We start from the raw sequence: 20,651 nt of genomic DNA, 5'->3' as shown, positions 1-20,651 counted from the left end.
AGAATTCATATCTCAAGGTGGGCGGCGCATTTACGTTGTAGATGTCTATGGGCTCCGGTAACCACTTGTGGGCTGTGAGCTCGTCCACCCATCGAGTGGAACGATTCTAGAGTCTATCTCTTTCTAATTTCAGGAAAGAGAAAGAGTACGAGGAGACCATGGATCATCTTCAGCACGATATAGATTCGCTGGAGAACGAACGTGGCGCTCTGAGGGATAAGCTGAAGCTTTACGCCAAGAGGGGCGGCGGACATCACGGTCAGTTGCATTGGAATTACGCTCTTAACGCACCGGTAATAGAGGTGATAATACGTTGTCCCGTAAACGGTCATCTAGATTCACACGAAATATTTTGAATCTTAAATCTCCAATTCGGTTATCGTATTAAGGCTGAATAAGTTATCCAAACTTTTGCTTCCTTGTAATCGTACGGAATTCGCAATTTTTATAATTACCAAAAACAAATCAAGGTGAATGTAAAAAAATTAGGTATTTTAATATTTAAAAAAAAAAAAGAAAATATTGCATAATTAATAAGATTTTCAATATATGAGTCGACTATTATCAAAGCCGGCAATCTGACTTTTGGACAATGATTGGTAAATCAGAAAAACGAATTATTGACTTCGTATTCCATTGGCAGTCACAAAACTCTTCGGAACGACATTTTAGATAAATAACAGGTTAACTATTAACCTTTATTTAATGCAGGTTTTGAACCGTATTCTTTGAAGGAGACGATTATATTCAAATCAATCTGTATTGACATATCAATAATTTTTTTTTGTCCAAATGCACAGATTGCCACCTTTGATAATAGACGACTCATATATGGTAGTTAAATAATAATTAACTTTAATATAACTACAAAAAATACTTGCTCGCACGACAACAATCTAAGATACTATTTATTCATTTCTTTGTCTTTGGTAATGCAAAAGCTCTATTTTGAATATAACGAATATATTTTTATGACGTATTTTTGTGTGTGTGTGTGTGTTCTGGCGTGCAGCCGTGGCGCCGCCTGTCGCTCCGACCAGAGACTATTCACGTAAGGACGCATTGTTGTAGACGAAAAAAAAAAAAACAAAAAAAAATAGCATGCTTTTTTTTATTCCGTTCTCTAAGTTTAACAACATGTTTTTAACGTTCGCTAACTTTAATTAGGTAATGGTAATTGTGATGTAACCGAGTTATTAACGGTCTGTGACGTCACTGTGGCACGAGCGATAGAGACGACTAGATATATGCTGTCTCCGTCGCACGCTCTCACTAATTCCATTTTTAAAACGTCATAATTAATTTCAATGTTGATCTCACGAATATAACCTACTGCCTAGTCGAGTATTAAAAAAAAAACATTAACGTCCGCTTTTTATGTTCTTTTTTTAAATTCTATTAATTTGCAATGCACTGGCTGTACTATGTGAATAACATGCCTCTGTTTTGGCATTTGATTTTCTATTCGGTGTTAGAAACGTGTGAACATTTCATAAAAAAAAAACTCCCTATAGATTTCATTGATGTGCGAAAATTCCCTGGATCCGAAGCCAAGATTTTCATTGGTGGATGCAGAGTTGGACCACTGTCGGCTTGTATTATTCCTCTTGCTCATTTCTGTCGCTAAGCAGTGGAAACTCATGACTGCTTAGCTTCGAATGGAGGTTCGAAGTCTTAGAAAATACGCCCAATTCAAAGTTTCTGATAAAAACAAAAAAAAAAGTTATAATGTTAAAGTGTTGTGTTTCAATACCAAACTTAAAACAAACAAAAAAATTTAAAAAAAAAGTTCACGCATTCGTACGTAACATTTGACATTGACATAAATTGACTTGTCAAACTGACGTCTTCTGTCACGTTGTAGCGGTCGCGGCTCCGGCGGCCGCCTCCCAAGAGATAACCCGTAAGATTACTATATATTGACATAATTTAATTAGTTAATTACGTTTTTATTTTGAATTTTATAAATTTCTTTAAAAAAATCATCGTAAATTCACTTTCTGTTTATCTTGTTTTTTTTTAAATAATCAATGGTAATAACCTCCGTTACCAAGATTGAATAATTTCGTAGATGCTGAATGATATGTTTCGTTCCGTTTATTTTTTTAAACAACCCGCCACGGAATTTATTTGATTCGGTGGCGGCAAACGAGTTATAATTATTTTTTTTAATATTATTTTTAAAAGCAAACGGGGTTGGCGGTGTTGCCTAAAAATCGTGTTTAGGATTTGATGTATCGAAACTTCTCGCACAACGCCCTACCGTCTTGTAAAACGTCAGATCAACTTGACAATTCGCGACGGCGTCAAGGACCGATGACGTCACAATCAATGCGTAACTTCGCTCTAATATCCCGGTATGGACAGGATATAAAAGCTACAGTGCTAAGCTGTATTATCATTCAAGGCAACATCGTCATTTCCGCGCCCTGCATGTAACATTAAACATATCGACGCTTGAAAGGCAAACATGACTAAGCGACAATAACTGCTTTGTACATAAATGATAGGCAATAACCATATTCGATGCGCAAAAAATATATATTTCTAGGTCTATTAAAATCATTTCAATCCTACAGCTACTAGCTAGATTCTACTACAGCTGGATCCGTTAAGATACATTTTGTTTTCAGGTATTTCAACTTGAAATTAGTCTACTGTAAAGTTCACGCATTGTCGCTTAGTCACGTTTGCCTTTCAAGCGTCGATATCAATGATACGTCATATCAATGATATATCATACGTCAACTTGACATACCAAAAAAAGGCTTCTTTAGGTATTCGAGTGGGGTAAACAAAAGTGAAGTTCAATAAAAAAACATCGAACTTCTGATGCCAATACCAAACAAAACGGATATGTAATTTTTTTTTATTGCTTAGTTTGGTGGATGAGTTCACAGCCCACCAGGTGTTGAGTGGTTACTGGAGCACATACGCATCTACAACGTAAATGTGCCACCCACCTTGAGATATAAGTTCTAAGGTCTCAGTATAGTTACAACGGCTGCCCCACCCTTCAAACCGAAACGCATTACTGCCGTGACGGCAGAAATAGGAACGCTGGTGGTACCTACCCGTGCGGACTCACAAGAGGTCCTACCACCAGTAAATGATAAAATAATAATAAAAGGCGCTTGTTAAACGATAGTGTGATTAATATGTGGCTTAAACCTAATAACCTTTCACCCCTCTTTGTATAACGTGTAGGTGAGCTCACGGAGCTCAAACCTGGCAGATTTGCTAACACTAGCCCTAGCAAGAGCAGTGCTTCGCAGAATCTACTACCGGATCGGAAACGCGACCCACTGAGAAGATCCGGCGAGAAACTCGGCTGTGCGTAGTGTTCACTCGCGCTGTCAAACTACCCACATCCGAAATTTGACAATTATCTTTAAACTCCGTTATTAGATAAATTGGGATAATATAGAGTACCGATAATTTTTTATTCATACAAAACTGTAATATTAATATCAAGGCTAATTTATCTGGCGATTCGCAAATCAACTCCCGAGTCGAAAGCTAAATGTTTCCATTAATACCATTCATTCATTCATTCGTTTTGCGTTTAAATAATAAATAATTGCTTTGATTTAAATTCGTTTGGTTTTTCTGAAAGATTTGTCTTGTGTTTTTATTTTCGGGTAAAATATAATAATTTTGATCACAGTGAATGTTGAAAAGAAAAACTGTGCGCGTGCAATTTGGTGCACGTGAATGAAGTGAAACTTCTCTTTCGGTGTGTAGTATTGTGGTTTTCTTCATTTTTCATTCTTAAATCAGATCGCTCTTGTAATAGGGAATGCTGTGTATTAGAGATGAGATTTTTTCAACATTTATGTTATATATATTTTAAATTATAGATAGAAAAATAAATATGTATATCGACGCTTGAAAGGCAAACGTGACTAAGCGACAATGCGTGAACTTTACAGTAGACTAAATTAAAGTTGAAATACCTGAAAAAAAATATTATTTTAACGAATCTAGCTGTAGGATTGAAATGATTTTAATAGACCTAGAAATATTTTTTATGCGCATCGAGTATGCGCTATTGCTTATCGTTTATATATAAATCAGTTATCGTCGCTTAGTCACGTTTGACTTTCAAGCGTCGATATGTATTTTTATATACTTCATTAAATATTGGACGCTACTCGTTGCTAACGCTGGTAACAGGTATACTACGCGCATGCATTCGGGTACCACGCATTCACTCTCGCTCTGTCTCTCTCTATTCCATGGTAGCGTTAAACATTTAAAGCAACCTTGTTAGAAGTCGCATTAGAAGTTTCACTTCAAAAACTTTTGGTTATTTGTTTTCAGCATACCCGCGTCGTCATTCTCCTGCCCTTCTCCCAGTCATCTGGGGTCGGCGCAAGTTGTTATCTCTTTCCATACCCCTCTATTATATACTATTTTTTCGCTCACTCCCCTCTTACACATATCGTCTTTCATGCAATCCATACATTTCTTCTTAGGTCCACCTCTTCCTCTTTAGCGTACCCGTATATTTTATATAAAAAAAACGCATTTTTTCGTAACCCAAGCGCTATAATAACCGATGATTCCCATGCAGGTTGCCACTCAGGTTTGAGTCCCGTGAGCTCACCTACATGTTAGGGGGAAGCTGAAATAGCCCTTCAAGGCATAGTTAGAAAAGAAAAAAAAACACATATTGGAGGGTAGTAATAAAAAAATTATATTGTCAAGATTTTTTTAGTATAGGTCTAATTTTAACTATGCCTTTATAAGGTATAATTAAAATCCATCCAAAAAGTTATTGTTTGTGAATCTTTCAGGAAACCAAACGTTGCTGTCTCTTTCTAACATTAAATGTTAACGTATGTATAAAATTGATATAAATTTAATTTGAATCGATTGATCGAATGATTTCAGAGGAGGCACCCTTGAAGGTCGCCCCAGGAGTAGCCGCCGGCGAAGTCAACGAAGCCCTACAGCATCAGCTTAAGGTCCTCAGCTGGTAAGAACGGTTTCCAAGGGTCGTGTTTAGACTGTTGCATTGTTGTTGTTACGCTTCTGGGGTTTGGGAAATGTCACCAAAGTACAACTTAAAAACTGCATTTATCACTTAGCACCTCTGGTGGTAGGACCTCTTGTGAGTCCGCACGGGTAGGTACCACCGCCCTGCCTATTTCTGCCGTGCGCAGTAATGCGTTACGGTTTGAAGGGTGGGGCAGCCGTTGTAACTATACTTGAAACCTTTGAACTTATATCTCAAGGTGGGTGGCGCATTTACGTTGTAGATGTCTATGTGCTCCAGTAACCACTTAATACCAGGTGGGCTGTGAGCTTGTCTAACCATCTAAACAATAAAAAAAAGAACACATAAACTTAAAGAACTTAAAAAAAAAAAAACCTAAACACTTCACAAACACTTTAAAACTCTCAATTCGCTTCTTCCGCTTCGCTTCAGATGATCCGTTCGCTGTTTCCCTTCGAGTAGTTCCCATTACTGACTGACTGCGTGCCATCCCTACAACGCTTTTATAGCCGATACCTCATCTCTAGAATTATCGATAATATTCCACACAACTCTAGTAGCAGTTCCCGCTATCTGACAACAGATGGCGTTGTGCTTCTCGAGCGTTCTAGGTCCTTCGTTCGACTATTCGGCGATAGATGGCGTTACTCTTGTCGGCCTAACATTATTATATTCTCAATGCCTGGTCCTCCTCAGGACTGTGGAGAGGGAGAGGGCCGCTCGTATAACCGCGTGCCGCAAGGCTGAGATACAGACCCTGAGGAGGCTGAGACCTCTAGAGCATCCGACAGCGCCGGGAGCCGTGGCCAGGAGACAGGTCGCCAGCCAACTCGAGAAGGAGCTAAACGAATTGCAAACTGTAAGTGGATTTAATTTTTTTTTCTTTTTTCTTAGATGATTGAACGAGCTCACAGCCCATCTGATGTTGAATGGTTACTGGAGCCCATAGACATCTACAACGTAAATACGCCACCCACCTTGAGATATAAGTTCTAAGGTCTCAGTATAGTTACAACGGCTGCCACGCCCTTGAAACGCATTACTGTTTCACGGCAGAAATAGGCAGGGCGGTGGCACCCACCCGCGCCTACTCACAAGAGGTTCTACCATCAGTAAAATACTCCGCCACGTATCGTTTCCTTCCAGGAGTGGACGTTGTTCGTGGCGCGGTCCGGTCTGGTGCAGTTTCCATCGGAGCCTGGGAAGTACGCCCGCGCCCTTCAGATACACCGCGAGAAGCAGCGGGAGACGAAGCAGCGTCTGGAGGTATGCCTCATGTGTGTTCAGTGCGAGTTCTTTAACGTCTTCGATAGCAACAAGACAAGAGGGGTCGTCGTATCCCCTTACACGGAACTTCCAGCCCATCCCAGCCAATATATAAAATGTCACGATTTACGGGACTATTGGAACCCTATAACGTATGAATTATACACAATAAGTTCATGATACATTATAGAACAAACATATATGTAAAATCAATGACTTACTGATAAATTACATCGGGCACAATTTATAGACTTGAATGTTAAAACATTCTTATACAGTACTAAAAATCTGCGTACTCTAAGGACTTTTCCTGTAGCTGGTTGGCGCGGCTTCGTAATGAGTCGTCACTAGCGCATGCATGCCTTTTTAAGCGAATCGGAACAAAAGACGCACTGTTGGAGGGAGCATTTGCCAGATTGACTTACTACGAATTTTTAATGAGCAATTCGGTGGTACACCACTGCCCCGGCAGAAGCTCCCTGCCGCACAGGGCAGGGGTGATGTAGATGCAGGGTGACATGAAGGGGGGGGGTGTTCGCAACGTGCTCGACACACTCACATCGACAAAAAATATATACTTGTACATAACTAGCTGTACTCGTCCGCTTCGCTGGGCATTTAAAATTAACATTCTTATTTCTCACCCCCACAAAGGGTCAAAATCATGAACGCCCCCGCAACTGGTGTAAGGAGTCCAACGCTCATATAATTATTAGCCTATCCATTAAGTACATGTATTTTCTACATGGTTACCAAGTTTCAAGTCAATCAGATGCACGGTTCAGTAGTTATAACGGAATATCCGTAAAAACCACTGTAGATTTATATATTACTAGCGACCCGCCCTCGCTTCGCTTCGGAAACTGTAATTTATTATTGATCTCTCCACTATTTAATGGATGTTATTATACATATAAACCTTCCTCTTCAATCACTCTATCTATTAAAAAAAACCGCATCAAAATCCGTTGCGTAGTTTTAAAGATTTAAGCATACATAGGGATATAAGGACAGAGAAAGCGACTTTGTTTTATACTATTTTATACTATGTAGTGATACATAATACGATGGGCTAAAAATGTGGAACGCTTCACGATTTTTCGTCCACCCGTCTAAGAAAAAATTAAAACATCCATGTAATGGTTTATTCTACAGATTTAAAAGTATAAAAGTAGATTTTTGTTTAGATATAATATTTTATAATAATTTTAAAATCCATTAATTAAATATGTTAATATATTTTGCTAGTTTTTTTTGCAATATAATGTTTTTTTAAGGAGATTTAATGTGAATTGCTTAAAATATAAATATATTTTGCCTATGGCAACTCCTTCAATATTATCAATGTAGCTTAGTCATGCTATTTCCTTTTTATTTATGATTTTAATTATCCCACTATTAAAATGACCTTAAATTTTATAATAAGTAAATAAAATGAAATTTTTTCTATTGATATTTCATTAATGCCCTTGAGAACACGAGTAGCTGGACCGAAAATGGCCCATGTCCTTTAAAGTAACTTTTACGCTATAACGTTAAAAAACTCGCACTAAGCATAAAGGACCTCATGCTGGGGGCGAAGTTACGACCTCAACTATTTGAATCGTAACGCGTCATTGCTTCGTGGTATAGATGGACAGGATGACGATAGTACTATTATAGATATGCCTTTAATTTTAACACAATATAAATATAAATTGGGACTAAAACATTATCACTGTCTTTACATGTATAAAGGAATTTGTTACTAAAAACGCGACAGAACAGATTTGGTTTTAGTTGTGGAAATATGTGTTGAGGGATGAAAAGCTATTACATGTTTGGTTGGTAATTAATTAAAGGTCCGTTGTATTCGGTAAAAGCATCAACAGTTCGATGTTTCTAATTGTGTTTACTCCATTTGAATAGCGGTTTCCCGTTGTTTGTGAGGCCTTATGACATGTCCTTCTTCAATGTGGAAAGTACTTAATGGTAGGCAGCGGCTTACCTCTGTCCCTGGCATTGCTGAAGTCCATGGGCGACGTTAACCACTCGCCTTCAGATGGGCCGTATTCTCGTCTGCCTATTAGGGCAATAAAAAAGAAAATGCCCATTTAAGTGAATGCTCTGGTGTTGTCCAGGAGCGCCTGTCGGCCCTGCAGGCGGAGGCGCGTCGCCAGCTGTTGCTGCACCGGCCTTGGAGGTGCGTGGAGGCGGACCTCGCGGAGTTCCCGGCGCCGGACCTCGCCGCGGTGAGTGGTCCGTGGTCTCCTGCCGGACGCCTCACGATACTTAGGTTTACGGACTCGATAAACCACTTAGCACCATAAGGCCATTTGGTGTAGTGGTAAGTGACATGGTCACTACACATGGGGGTTGCGGGTTCGAATCCCGCCAAAGGAAGATATTTGTATGATAAATATAAAATGTATTTTCCAGGGTTATGTATGTATATTATATACATGTGTATTTATATAATAAAAGTCTTACATTTATATCCGTTATCTGGTACCTGTAACACAAGTTCTTTACGAACTTAGCACGGGACCAGTTAACGTGGCGTGATTGTTAGTAAATATTGATTTATATATTTATTTATTTATAAGGGACGTCAACTAGTTAACCGAATACACATTTGGAAAAAAATATTTTATTAAATAATTGTATTAATCAGCTAATTAATGTTAATTACTGATGCTTGAAGATATAGATTAATTTTGTGCATTGACATTTTTTTTCATCTGTCTCCTGTTTATTTTCTATCAAAAGAAAGAGAGTATCTCAATAATTTCGGCCGCACATTGTCCGACATTGTCTGCTGATCCGACAACATTCTCTATTTTTGTGTAACGCGTTCGTTATAATAATATTAAAATTAACATTAAATTATTTATTGTCATTATTATTAGGGAGTCCAATACTCATATAAATATTAGCCTATCCATTAAGTACATGTATTTTCTACATGGATACCAAGTTTCAAGTCAATCGGATGCACGGTTCAGTAGTTATAACGAAACATCCGTAATAACCACTGTAGATTTATATATTAGTATAGATATAGACGAACCGTTTTAAGTTTCCGTCGTATTGCCTTAAGTCTCTATCGTACGATAACTGTCGGACAATGTGCGGCCGGCGTTTTCATATTTAAGCTCGTTGCTCCCCAGGCGATCGCGCCCAAGTCGGTGGACATCGGAACGATAAAGTTCCCTGCATCGGACCAGGGGCCCAACGACGACACGATATACGTCACGCCGAGCCAGCTGTCCGCGTGAGTATCGGTTGCCGGTATGCGAGACGTAACCAAGCCGGAGACAACATCGGGCAGGGTCTCTAACTTCGCTGTGGTCCATGGGCGACTTTGACTGATCACCACCAAGGTGACCCGTGAACACGTCCACTCAAATGTACTGCGCCGGATGGACGAGCTCACGGCCTACCTGGTGTTAAGTGGTCACGAGAGCCCATAGACATCTTAAGAGTTCTAAGGTTTCAGTTTTAACAGCGCAACGGTGGTAGGACCTACAGTGAGTCCGCGCGAGTATGTACCATCACCCCGCCTATTTCTGCTGTGAAGCAGTAATGCGTTTCGGTTTGAAGAATAGGGTAGCCGTTGTAACTATACTGAGATCTTAGAACTTATATCTCAAGGTGGTTGGCGCGTTTACATTGTAGATGTCCACGGGCTCCAGTAACCACTTAACACCAGGTGGGCTGTGAGCTCGTCCACCCATCTGATCAATAAATAAAAAATTGTACATTGCTGATTAAATGACTTTATTACTTCAGATTGCGAGATCTGGTGGCTGAATTGCAGTCAGACGACATCAAACTCGAACTCACAACCCTCGAGCCGACGGTTTGCGCGGCCTGACTCACTCGACAGGCGAGAAATATATATCACTTTGAAAACAATATAACTTATATTGGCTGTATAGATAAATAAGTATAATATATATATAGATTATATAATCGTTCACTCAAATCATTCGTTCGTTCGTTCACTGATGATTGAATCCTTTTGACTGTTATGTAGATCACGGGTGCCCGTGTAAAGCTATTGCATAGCATTTTTTTTTATCAACTTATGCAATTATAATTAGACAACAATAATTTAATAATAAAACAATAATAAAAAAATAAGACCACGCTATATTTATGAACATTAACAAAAGCAAAACACCAACTGTCCCTTTCACACTCATAAGCTAGACCGCGCGAGAGAGAGATGGGCAGACTTTTCATGATGCGCATGCAGTGCGACGTCACGCCGCGCGCTTATTCACAAACACAACACAAGCGCAACGTGTGAATGTGTTGAACGCGAGCTACATAGTAGGCGGAGTGGGGGTGTTAGGTTTTATTTTCGTTACGGAATTTCTAGATTCGTTCGCCGCGCTCAAAGCTAAGCTAATAGTTTTAAAAAAAGATATTCCGGCGCCTTAGTAAATAAATCAAAGAGAGAAATTGCTATAATTACTTTAGTGCGCCGCGTAGGACACCGGTGACCTACAAGGCAGTCGAATTAAGGGTATTATTTTCGAATACTTCATTAATTTAACTGTAAGCATCGGCTTGGTTCTAGCCCTGACATTGCTGATGTCCATGGGCGACGATAACCACTCACGATCAGATGGGCTCGTCTGTATACACGGTCAATAAATAAAAAAAAGCATACTGCACCATCTGTATGTGAATGAAGTTGATTCATTGGGCGCGGCTGATGCCCGCGGACTGGTGTCGACCGCCGCTATAATAGCGAAACTGTCACCATCTTTGAGTGTTGGAAGGTTATTTTGTTAATGTCGTTGGCGCGATTCAATTTGCTTAGTGCGAGTTTGTGACGTGACAACGTCTTATAATTCGATGGAGCCGGCTGCACGCATGAAAAAACATGACTCATGCGGCGTTACCTCACTCTGAGGCGTTCCATTTAAGGCTTGAAGTGCAAGCGAGAGCGCGCAACGAGCGACAAAGAGGCACAATCGGCCTCCGCGTTCGGCAGCGTTCAACATCTGTCTCTCTCCTACTTGAGTGAGCGATGCATCCGCGTGGACAGCTGCTATACAATAATGCATTTACATGTTTTCGTCAAGTATGAAGTTCAGTGAAAAGTGAATGTGCTGTCAATTGTCCATACAAAATATATATGAGTCGTCTATTATCAAAGGCGGCAATCTGTACATTTGGACAAAAAAAATTTATTGATATGTCAATACAGATTTATTTGAATATCATCGTCTCCTTCAAAGAATACGGTTCAAAACCTGCATTAAATAAAGGTTAATAGTTAACCTGTTATCTAAGATGTCGTTCCGAAGAGTTTTGTGACTGCCAATGGAATACAAAGTCAATAATTCGTTTTTCTGATTTACCAATCATTGTCCAATAGTCAGATTGCCGCCTTTGATAATAGTCGACTCATATCAAACAAATAAAATAAAAATTTTCTTTTGAAAAATGAAACCATTCCATCAGTATTTTCTTATGACGTTGCCACGTTCAACTATCGTCAGTAAACCGACTTTACGGACAACCGATATTTTTTAACGTTCTCGATAGCGTAAAAGTTAACTCTAATTTGTATGGAGTTTGAACGTTTGCCGCTAGGGGCGCTGTTCCAGCTGCATACTTGAGTTAACTTTTACGCCATCGAGAACGTTAAAAAACTCTCACTAAGCACGCAGACATCCGTCGAGTATCCCGTGTTCTGTGATAGAATATCGTGACGGCATCAAACTTGGAGATGCTCATTAATAAATTATTACTAATCTAAGGTTTTGTTTGTTTATTAGCTCCGTCTAAGTACGCGTTATAATTTAATTAAAATTGCCGTGAAGCAGTAATGCGTTTCGGTTCGAATGGTGGGGCAGCTTTGGACTGTTTTGCAACTGAGCTAGTCTCTCTATCTAAGCAATAAAAAAATTACTCCATTGAAACTTCCGTCTTTTTTTTTAACATATCCTTGGCTGTAAGAGACCTTCTTATAGAAATAATTATATATGGTGAAAGGGTGTTTGTTTTACGCGACATTTGGCTTAAGATCTTAATTATTCTCTTCATTCTTAAGATCTTAATTACTCTACTAATAAGATTTTTTTTGTTATAATTTTTTTTCCAAATTTGAAGCTTTTGTGGCGGATAGCCATCACAGAACACAAGATATTTGACAGATGCCTGAATCTCGCTTACAACATTTTCAAGATAAGCTTGCATATTATATACAAGTTCCGAACAACAACATTCGGACCGTCGGTCTATCGAGCAAATATCGCCCGCTCGGTGGAAGATCTTTCCTTTCGTTGTAAACCCCCCAAACTTTGAATCGCACCCCTGTAAAGTTGCAAAAATATCGCTAAAGCTTTTCAACCCTCGATATAACAATTAAATACGGAAACACTTTGTCGAAGAGCCGCGTTTTGCCGATCACTGCTCTAAGCAATAAAACAATAACAACAAGAACATTTGAGAGACTTTTTACTGGTGGTAGGACCTCTTGTGAGTCCGCGCAGGTAGGTACCGCCATCCTGCCTATTTCTGCCGTGAAGCAGTAATGCGTTTCGGTTTGAAGGGTGGGGTAGCCGTTGTAACTTAATTGAGACCTTAGAACTTATACCCGATCCATTAACGGTGCTTTTAGGTACCACAAGCACCGATCACCGTTCTCGTCGAACCCGTCGCTTGCGACGAAAGGCTCGACGAGCGAATTAACTCACAGACAGCCCATTGAGATGTCTATGGGCTCCAGTAACCATTTAACACCAGGTGGGCTGTGAGCTCGTTCATCCATCTAAGCAATAAAAAATAAATAAACAAAACGTGGTCTAGACCTCAATCGCCCTCATTACAAGCCTGCCCCACGCTTCGAAATAGAGCGCATGAGTGTTTCGGATTATATCCGCCTGTATTCATTCGCGAAGCAGCTGCTCTTGAGTTGTTAGGTCTCCTTCGGAGGCGCTCGGGCGGCTGTTAGCGAATCCCACCCTTCCTGGCTGAGCCTTTGTTCGCCTGCCTGTTCTGGTGAAACTGGAAAGGCCTCCGGGCCACCAGTATTCTACCTCCACCCCTCAATCATAAAAAAAGTACCAAACCCGTGTCTATGAGTCCATTCACCACCAGTCAGATCTTGTTGGAAATCGTGGTGTACTGATATAATAATGATCCGTTGGCACTGCTGAGCAATTATTTGAGATGATTCCATCTCGTTTTTACCATCGCACCGCCCGCCATCGGAGTAGAGGCCGCTTTTGCGCTCATGGCCTCAAATAAGAATGTGCATGGACCTGCGCCATATTGTGACGTCATAGCTGTCAAATTGAAAAAAATTGGTGGGTAGTCAGTAAAAAAAGGCAGGATTTTTTTAATATATTAATTTATAATCCAAATCGACCAGCACTTAGCATATCAAGAAAATTATATAGGTTCATTAGAACAAACATATTAATAGTCTTTTTTAACTAGGCAAAAAAATCACTAAAAAATAGAAGATAAAAGCTTTTTTGTTACTGTCCAAACTTTTTTATCGAACTTTGACAGATCAAGGTCATTGACGTGCACATTCTTTGTTTTATTACTAGTATTTGAAGAAGTAAACGCATTTATTCATTTTTCGGTCCTCAAGTTACCTATAAGAAATAGACGCATCAGTCACGTTTAGACATCCAGGGTTGAGGAGGATCCGGTTTTTCCGGAGATAGATAAATAAAACACACGAGTCAACAGAAAATAAATGCTATATTCAAAATTATCACCGTACACTTAAGGGACAAATAATTAACAAACTACCCACAAATGACGAGAATCTAATATTAATAATATTAATAATTAACATAATAATTAATTTATTGTACATTGCTCGTTGATGAGGAGTGGATTTTAACGTAATGAAAACGTTACAACGGCGTGTTATATTTGCAATTGTTTTTTTCGTAGAATCGTTGTGATTTCAAAGTCGATGAAACGAAAAAATAAGTCCATAGAGACGCAAACACATAAATGTATAGGATTCAGCCGCTGAGAGAACGAGATAGAACACTGACGTTCTGTGTATTTTTTTAATGTAGCGCCATCTATGAGATTTTTTTAATACTAACGTGTGTATGAAACCTCTTGTAGTGAATTTTAATTAAGGATTATACGTGAAGTTAAAATATCAATTCACAGAGGGCGCTACCTCATACTATAAAAGATGATTTACAATTATTTACTAATGACAAAATTTTACATATTATACTTAGAGACATTTAGGATAATTGTATTTTAATTTTTGAAGGTTTCACTTCAACCACGTGTGAATTAATGATGTGAACCGATTACAATTTCTGGCTCCGGTTTATTACCGGTTTTTTTAGGTATTTTTAGGTTTTTCCTATAAAGGCTAAATAATCACTAAATAAAACAAATTTACGTGCAAACGAAGAGTTTTCTTCATACAATTAATTGGGTGAACATATTTTATATAGGCTTTTAATGATCATATTTATATTACCCAATAATAAAAAGCTTTTTATTTTTTATTTAATACTATTGTATTAAATCAAAATTTTGATGCAAGAAGCATAGTTGGTCCACTGCGTCATCCAGAAGCCTGCTCCTTCTGGATGTTAGCACGTACCCCGACGTCGAAAACATACGTTTGGAAGGCACAGAAGTTGCTGGGACTGATAGGTATTTAAATGCTATTTTGTTTAAAGGCCTTAAATGAGTATTGCTCATCCAAAAAGTGCCAGCAATTTCGGTGTGGTTTCCTGTGGCGGCTTCAGTCTCAATATACATTCGCACTATATTCACTGCGGCCACCGTGGCATTCGGAATATCCCGTTTTCGCGAATGCAAAAAATCCAGAATACCAGGCTTTTTAAAAAAATTTGTGGTTTCTTCTGGCTGTTCCGATGATAAAGTGAGGGTTGAAAATTCTTTAAGAAGATTCCCCAGTTCACGACGCACCATCTCTTTTGCAGACAACATATGCTCTGGTTGGCGAAAGCCATTTCTGAGTGTTGGGTGCAGATATGTGGAAATTTGGATCACGGTCCTCGTTTCGTACGCTAAAAGTCTACCAACCATATTGTGGTTATTGAACTGTAGTTTTTAAATGTAATGCACGGTAATTTGAGTCTGAAACACGGTTTTTTTTAGGTAGCTTGTATATTTAATTTTGATCTGGTAGCACTGGTGTGAACTGTGAATGTAACGCGTAATTAAAAACCGGTATTCTTAAATAAAAACCGGTGTTTATCGGTATGTATAAAAACCGGTTTTTCTCCGGTTTTCTTCGAACCGGTTTACATCCCTAGTGTGAATTGCACACTTTTTTTTTTAAGTGTGATATATTCAGTAATGAAAAAAAACCATATGAAATACACAAAATAACTTACACACAAGTCTTCTTTGTGTCGATAGGGAATTTTGTCTTCGTAAAGGTCTCTTAGTTACTTAAGTTATTTTTGAAATACGCTAATGGGTTGGTTGGTATACAAATATCACACCTTTAGAATTAAAAAGGGCTACTTTCTTTTTTGTTTTTTTGGAAAGCGCCAAAAATGTAATTGAAGAATTGTAATTTTTCAGTTTCAATTTCAATTTCAATACTTTAAGCCTTTTAAAGTGCACTTTTTCTTGTATAAGATTTTTTTTTAATTAAAATTAATTTTATGAACTTAGTATACATGTCTATAAGACATTCAGATTATATGAACCTCATTTTTTTTAAATGTTTTTAGTTAAGCCACTTCAATTCTAAAGGCGCGTATATGTGTGTTTGTATGTTTTTTTATTATTATTTAAAATACATATAATGGTATTTTTTAAATTATATTCTGTATTGTATGTTATAAGCTTGTATTTCGCTTAAATATTCTTAGGTGAAATTGAATTCCGAGTGCTGAGGGGTGAAACGCTATCTGGTTTAAGTGACATTTCGCTTGATACCAGACATTTATCTTTTGTAATTAAAGGTTCGTTTTATTTGGTATTAGCATCAACAGTTTTTATCAGATATTTTTAATTTGAACTTCAATTAAGTTTACGCCGTTCAAATGGCTCAAGAAGTTTTTCTTTTTGTGTGATGATATCTATATATTGTGAATATGATATCTATATATTAATACGTGAAGCAAAAACTTTGTATCCCTTTTTACGAAAATTGCGCGGACGGAGGAGTATGAAATTCTCCATACTTATAGAGAATATAGAGAAGAAGTGCACAATGCTAATATTTTTTTAAAATAATGCATAAAAGATACATTAAATCAATAAAGAAAACATTACACACACTACATACCATGTATTTGACGCACACACGCATGCATACTATTTATTGTCAAACTTTTGTTCTTGACGTCTGTTGTCAAATTGAGAATAGGTTAATATTGTTTATCTTTAATATTATTTGTCTATAGTGTCTATAGTCTTGGCGAAATCTGTGATTATAGAAGTTTAATAGTCTTTGACAACAGATCCATAATAGTATTCCAAACTGATAATTTCAATTAATTAAAGTCGAATTTCGACTAATGCGGGACCACTAGTCTATATATATAAAAATGAATTGCTGTTCGTTAGTCTCGCTAAAACTCGGGAACGGCTGGACCGGCTAATTTTGGTCTTGAATTATTTGTGGAAGTCCAGAGAAGAATATAAAAAGGCTCGGAATTGAATAAAAGTTACAATTTTGTTTTTCCTTTGATGTGTCCCCCGTCCTTCCTTTTGTTTGTTTTAAGTTTATTTTATACAAAAGCTTAGGTCTTTTACTTATCAATTGAGGCACTACGAAGTGTGCCGGGTCAGCTAGTTTTTATTAAATGCTTAAATTGTAAATGGCTCTCTTGTAAAGTTTCAAAAATGTAGTTTAAACCCCTTAGCCTTTCGTCCCTCTCCGATAAGTTGAACTTAACAATAAAATGTGTGTATGTATACAATAAATAGTGTATGGGTAATTATTGTTATTCTTAAACTAATACCCCGTCATTGATTGACCACAGAGAATTGCTCCAATCTCGTGCTTACATATTTCAACTTAATATCGTCGCTGTCAAACCAAAATCTCTGCTATGTGCAAAAACTCTATTTTGAATTAACGAGTAAAAACATTTTAATATAAAATTTTGAATGAATTTTTAAGAACTGTATCAAATGAAAGCTATATATAAATAAAGAAAAGGGTGTGTGTACTTATGTACGCGCGTAAGAAGTTATACTTTATTTTTATAATTTTTTTTTTTTTTAATATTACGTAATTAATATTTAACGTTAATAATTTAATAATATTTAGTATGAATTATATTAAATAATATTTTATATTACTAAAAAATTAATGCTAATAACACTTACGAGTGTACATGCGCGAAACCTGCGGCTATATTCAGACTCGCCAAGTTACGTCGGTCGTATTGTAATGAGCGATTTAGTGGGCAACTTCATTCTGTTAATTTTGTGTCACGGTGCGCGCGCATCCTAAAATTTTACTCTCATCAATTTTTCATAACGCGCCTAAAGAAGTATAACTTCAATATTAAAGCTATGGATAGACACACAACAGATTTTTTTATACGGTAAATAGATAGGGCTGTGAACTATACGAAAAGGTCAAAAAGGAAAAATCTCAAAAAGTGTACATAGCAGATTTTGGTTTGACAACGACCATATGACGTAGAGACTAATTCCATTGTGTTTTTATAATGTTGACGTCAGCGTCCCTAACGCCATTCTGTTCATCATTGTCATTGCCTTCCATAGTGACAGTAATTAAAACTTACGATTCCAAACAATGCCTTTTATTGAATTTAAAGTGTAAAACTTTTTTTATATATTGCTTAGACGAGTGGACGAGCTCACAGCCCACCTGGTGTTAAGTGGTTACTGGAGCCCATGGACATCTACAACATAAATGCGCCACCCACCTTGAGATATAAGTTCTAAGATCTCAGTATAGTTACAACGGCTGCCCCACCCTTCAAACCGAAACGCATTACTGCTTCACGGCAGAAATAGGCAGGGCGGTGGTACCTACCCGCGCGGACTCACAAGAGGTCCTACCACCAGTAACTCGGCTCGGAGGCCTTTCCAGTTTCACCAGGACGGGGGCAAGCAAAGGCCAGCCAGGAGAGGCGGGATTTGCTAACAGCTGCCCGAGCGCCTCTAAAGGAGACCTAACAACTCAAGGGCAGCTGCTTCGCGAATGAATCTACTACCGGATCGGAATCGCGACCCGCTAAGAAGATCCGGCGAGAAACTCAGCGGGCTGATGTATGGGTTAGGTTGCACGTCGACCTCCTTGTCGAGTTCGACGAGTACGGTCACCGGGGGAATTAATCTTTCGTCCATCGGATTTATCTTTAATTCAAATTCCTTAATAACATAATTCACTTTCTAACCCACTAAAAGAAACTACTTTTTTTTAACTACCGCCACCGCTAAGACTTGTATTTCTAGAAAGTAGGGTAGAAAGTAAGGAGCGCCATCTTGTATAGGGGACAAGTTGAAAAAGTATCTACCTGTAAACAGCAAGAAAGAAAGAAAGAAAGAAAGAAAGAAAGAAAGAAAGTGTTTCTTTCCTTCTTAATTTAGGAGCCTACTGTTAAAGTATATGGCGCTTTTTTTTAAAATTTTTTCCACTATTGTTACTATGTGTCATCATTCTCCTGCCCTTCCCCAGTCACCTGGGGTCGGCGCAACACGTTTTCTCCTTCCATACTCCTCTATCATATACCATTGCTTCGCTCACTCCCATCTGACACATATATTATATTGGATAAAATTTTATTGATTTTAGGCTGTATGCTCTGCCCTTATTTATAGAGGAACGCCAGATGGCGCCATTTTTGTACATCCTTCCATCTTGCCATCTTGTATGCGGTGTGTAAACGTGTGTGAATTAATTTATAAAAATAAAACGTATAGTTCAAAGAATTCTTGTTTTTCAACATAATCTCAATAATATAGTGTTTCACGCAATTCATCCATTATTGCTACTATGGTATTCCATATAATTATTGTACTATGGCAACACCTTAATTGGCTTCCTTTCGGGGGCACTTTTAATACTTTGAAATGGCGCTCCTTACTTCCCTTCCATTCGAAAACGGACAAAAAAGAGGGTAGACTGATTTGGCTGCTCCTAACAATTTTAATTATTAACATAGTCTATACTTATTTAAAATCTTATGAATTATACACATTTTTAAAAAATAGATATTAATAATACATTTTTTAGAAAACCTTAAAAAATAGATGGCCGCTGATGGCGGTGTCTACGACACAAGCCACCAGTGGTTAGGACTCCAGAGTGAAAAAACCTTCTCGCAATACGCGCAGTATCGAGGATAATTGCCTTCTGTATTAGACCCCTAACCTAATAATTATTATTAATATTATTAAATACCCTCCAAACTCTATAATCGCACAATCGAAAATCGGTACATGCCAACGAATAGCCAAGCTTATACCCCTTGTCCATTCCCAAAGATTGACTCATCGAATTAAAACCGAAATCTCCACTACGACTGGATACCATTATATCAACAAAACACAATGCGAGCTCAACATCACAATTTTGCTTTGCTGCTTAATCCTTCGGCTCCGTACAACAGATACAGGGCCATGTAGAAGGCTACGTTCCTAGGCCAGGTCACGTGGACGTTGTAATCGCCCGGAACGCTCCGGACCCTGACGTTCCTCGACGGATACGTCTTCTCGTCCAAGAGGAAGTCTGTATTCCGATATAGGCCGTTCTTGTATGAGTTCTCCGCTTTTATTATCAACGTCTGTGTATCGGTGGAGCCGAATAAGGTCTTCATGTGCTCCGCCGAGAATGCGGGCGTAGTCACGTATTTGAGACGCATGTCGTCTGTGTATCTGCGAATGGGATTTGTTGGAACGCTCAGCCCGAGTCGTTTGTCTTGGCGGATTGTCGAAAGTAAAGGATGCTCGGTGCGTTCGTATGGAGGGATGCGACTGTGCCAGCCATTCGAACCCCGCAGATGGGTACCAATTTTTTTAAGTTTCATACGAACGAATTCGGGGCGAACAAACAGACATTCATTTTGAAAACGTCTTTTTATTATTGGTTAAGCGGATGTAAGACCCAACAGCCCCACAGGTGTTAAGTGGTTCCGTCACACATGAATACCACTACCGACCATTAGACATGATGTTAAAATCTCAATTGAACTAAAAACCAGGTATCCCACCCTCTACAACGGAACGTATGGTAATTTCGCGACAGAAATAGGCAGGATGATTTTGCCTATCCGTGCGGACTTACATCTTTTGTTTTTTTATTGCCTTTGTAGACAGACGAGCGTATGTCCCACCTGATGGTAAGTGGTTACCGTCGCCCATGGACTTCAGCAATGCCAGGGGCAGAATCAAGCCGCTGCCTACCGCTTAATACTCTCCACAA

At 38.5% G+C, this 20,651-nt stretch overlaps 2 protein-coding genes and 1 long non-coding RNA gene across 12 annotated transcripts in view; 1 reads left to right on the top strand and 2 right to left on the bottom strand.

Moving 5' to 3' along the window:
- DCTN1-p150 (dynactin subunit 1) overlaps nucleotides 1-16,281 on the top strand; it is a 57,754-nt gene extending 41,473 nt beyond the window's left edge. For 6 of the 10 annotated variants that reach the window (XM_089737861.1, XM_089737867.1, XM_089737864.1 and 3 more), the window contains 9 exons: nucleotides 134-258; nucleotides 1,013-1,051; nucleotides 1,865-1,903; nucleotides 4,897-4,981; nucleotides 5,699-5,861; nucleotides 6,149-6,268; nucleotides 8,389-8,499; nucleotides 9,418-9,521; nucleotides 10,040-16,281. In XM_089737861.1, the coding sequence (XP_089593987.1) occupies nucleotides 134-258; nucleotides 1,013-1,051; nucleotides 1,865-1,903; nucleotides 4,897-4,981; nucleotides 5,699-5,861; nucleotides 6,149-6,268; nucleotides 8,389-8,499; nucleotides 9,418-9,521; nucleotides 10,040-10,124 (871 nt within the window). In that variant the 3' untranslated portion in view covers nucleotides 10,125-16,281. The remainder of the gene's footprint in view (nucleotides 1-133; nucleotides 259-1,012; nucleotides 1,052-1,864; nucleotides 1,904-4,896; nucleotides 4,982-5,698; nucleotides 5,862-6,148; nucleotides 6,269-8,388; nucleotides 8,500-9,417; nucleotides 9,522-10,039) is intronic. The other 4 variants (XM_089737869.1, XM_089737866.1, XM_089737868.1 and 1 more) reach the window with 2 other exon arrangements.
- The window catches only part of LOC149500050 (uncharacterized), a 160,900-nt gene that overhangs the window by 1,846 nt on the left and 138,403 nt on the right, over nucleotides 1-20,651 (bottom strand). The window lies entirely within an intron of this gene.
- LOC114243515 (serine hydrolase-like protein 2) overlaps nucleotides 13,966-20,651 on the bottom strand; it is a 13,274-nt gene continuing 6,588 nt past the window's right edge. The window contains exon 7 of the mRNA XM_028175031.2: nucleotides 13,966-20,104. Coding sequence (XP_028030832.2) covers nucleotides 19,795-20,104 — 310 coding nt within the window. The 3' untranslated portion in view covers nucleotides 13,966-19,794. The remainder of the gene's footprint in view (nucleotides 20,105-20,651) is intronic.

Source organism: Bombyx mandarina, chromosome 24 (genome assembly GCF_030267445.1).
Source record: "Bombyx mandarina strain Sakado chromosome 24, ASM3026744v2".
Lineage (NCBI taxonomy): Eukaryota > Metazoa > Arthropoda > Insecta > Lepidoptera > Bombycidae > Bombyx > Bombyx mandarina.
The sequence above is the reverse complement of the archived record's forward strand: the minus strand, read 5'-3'. Positions and strand labels throughout refer to the sequence as shown.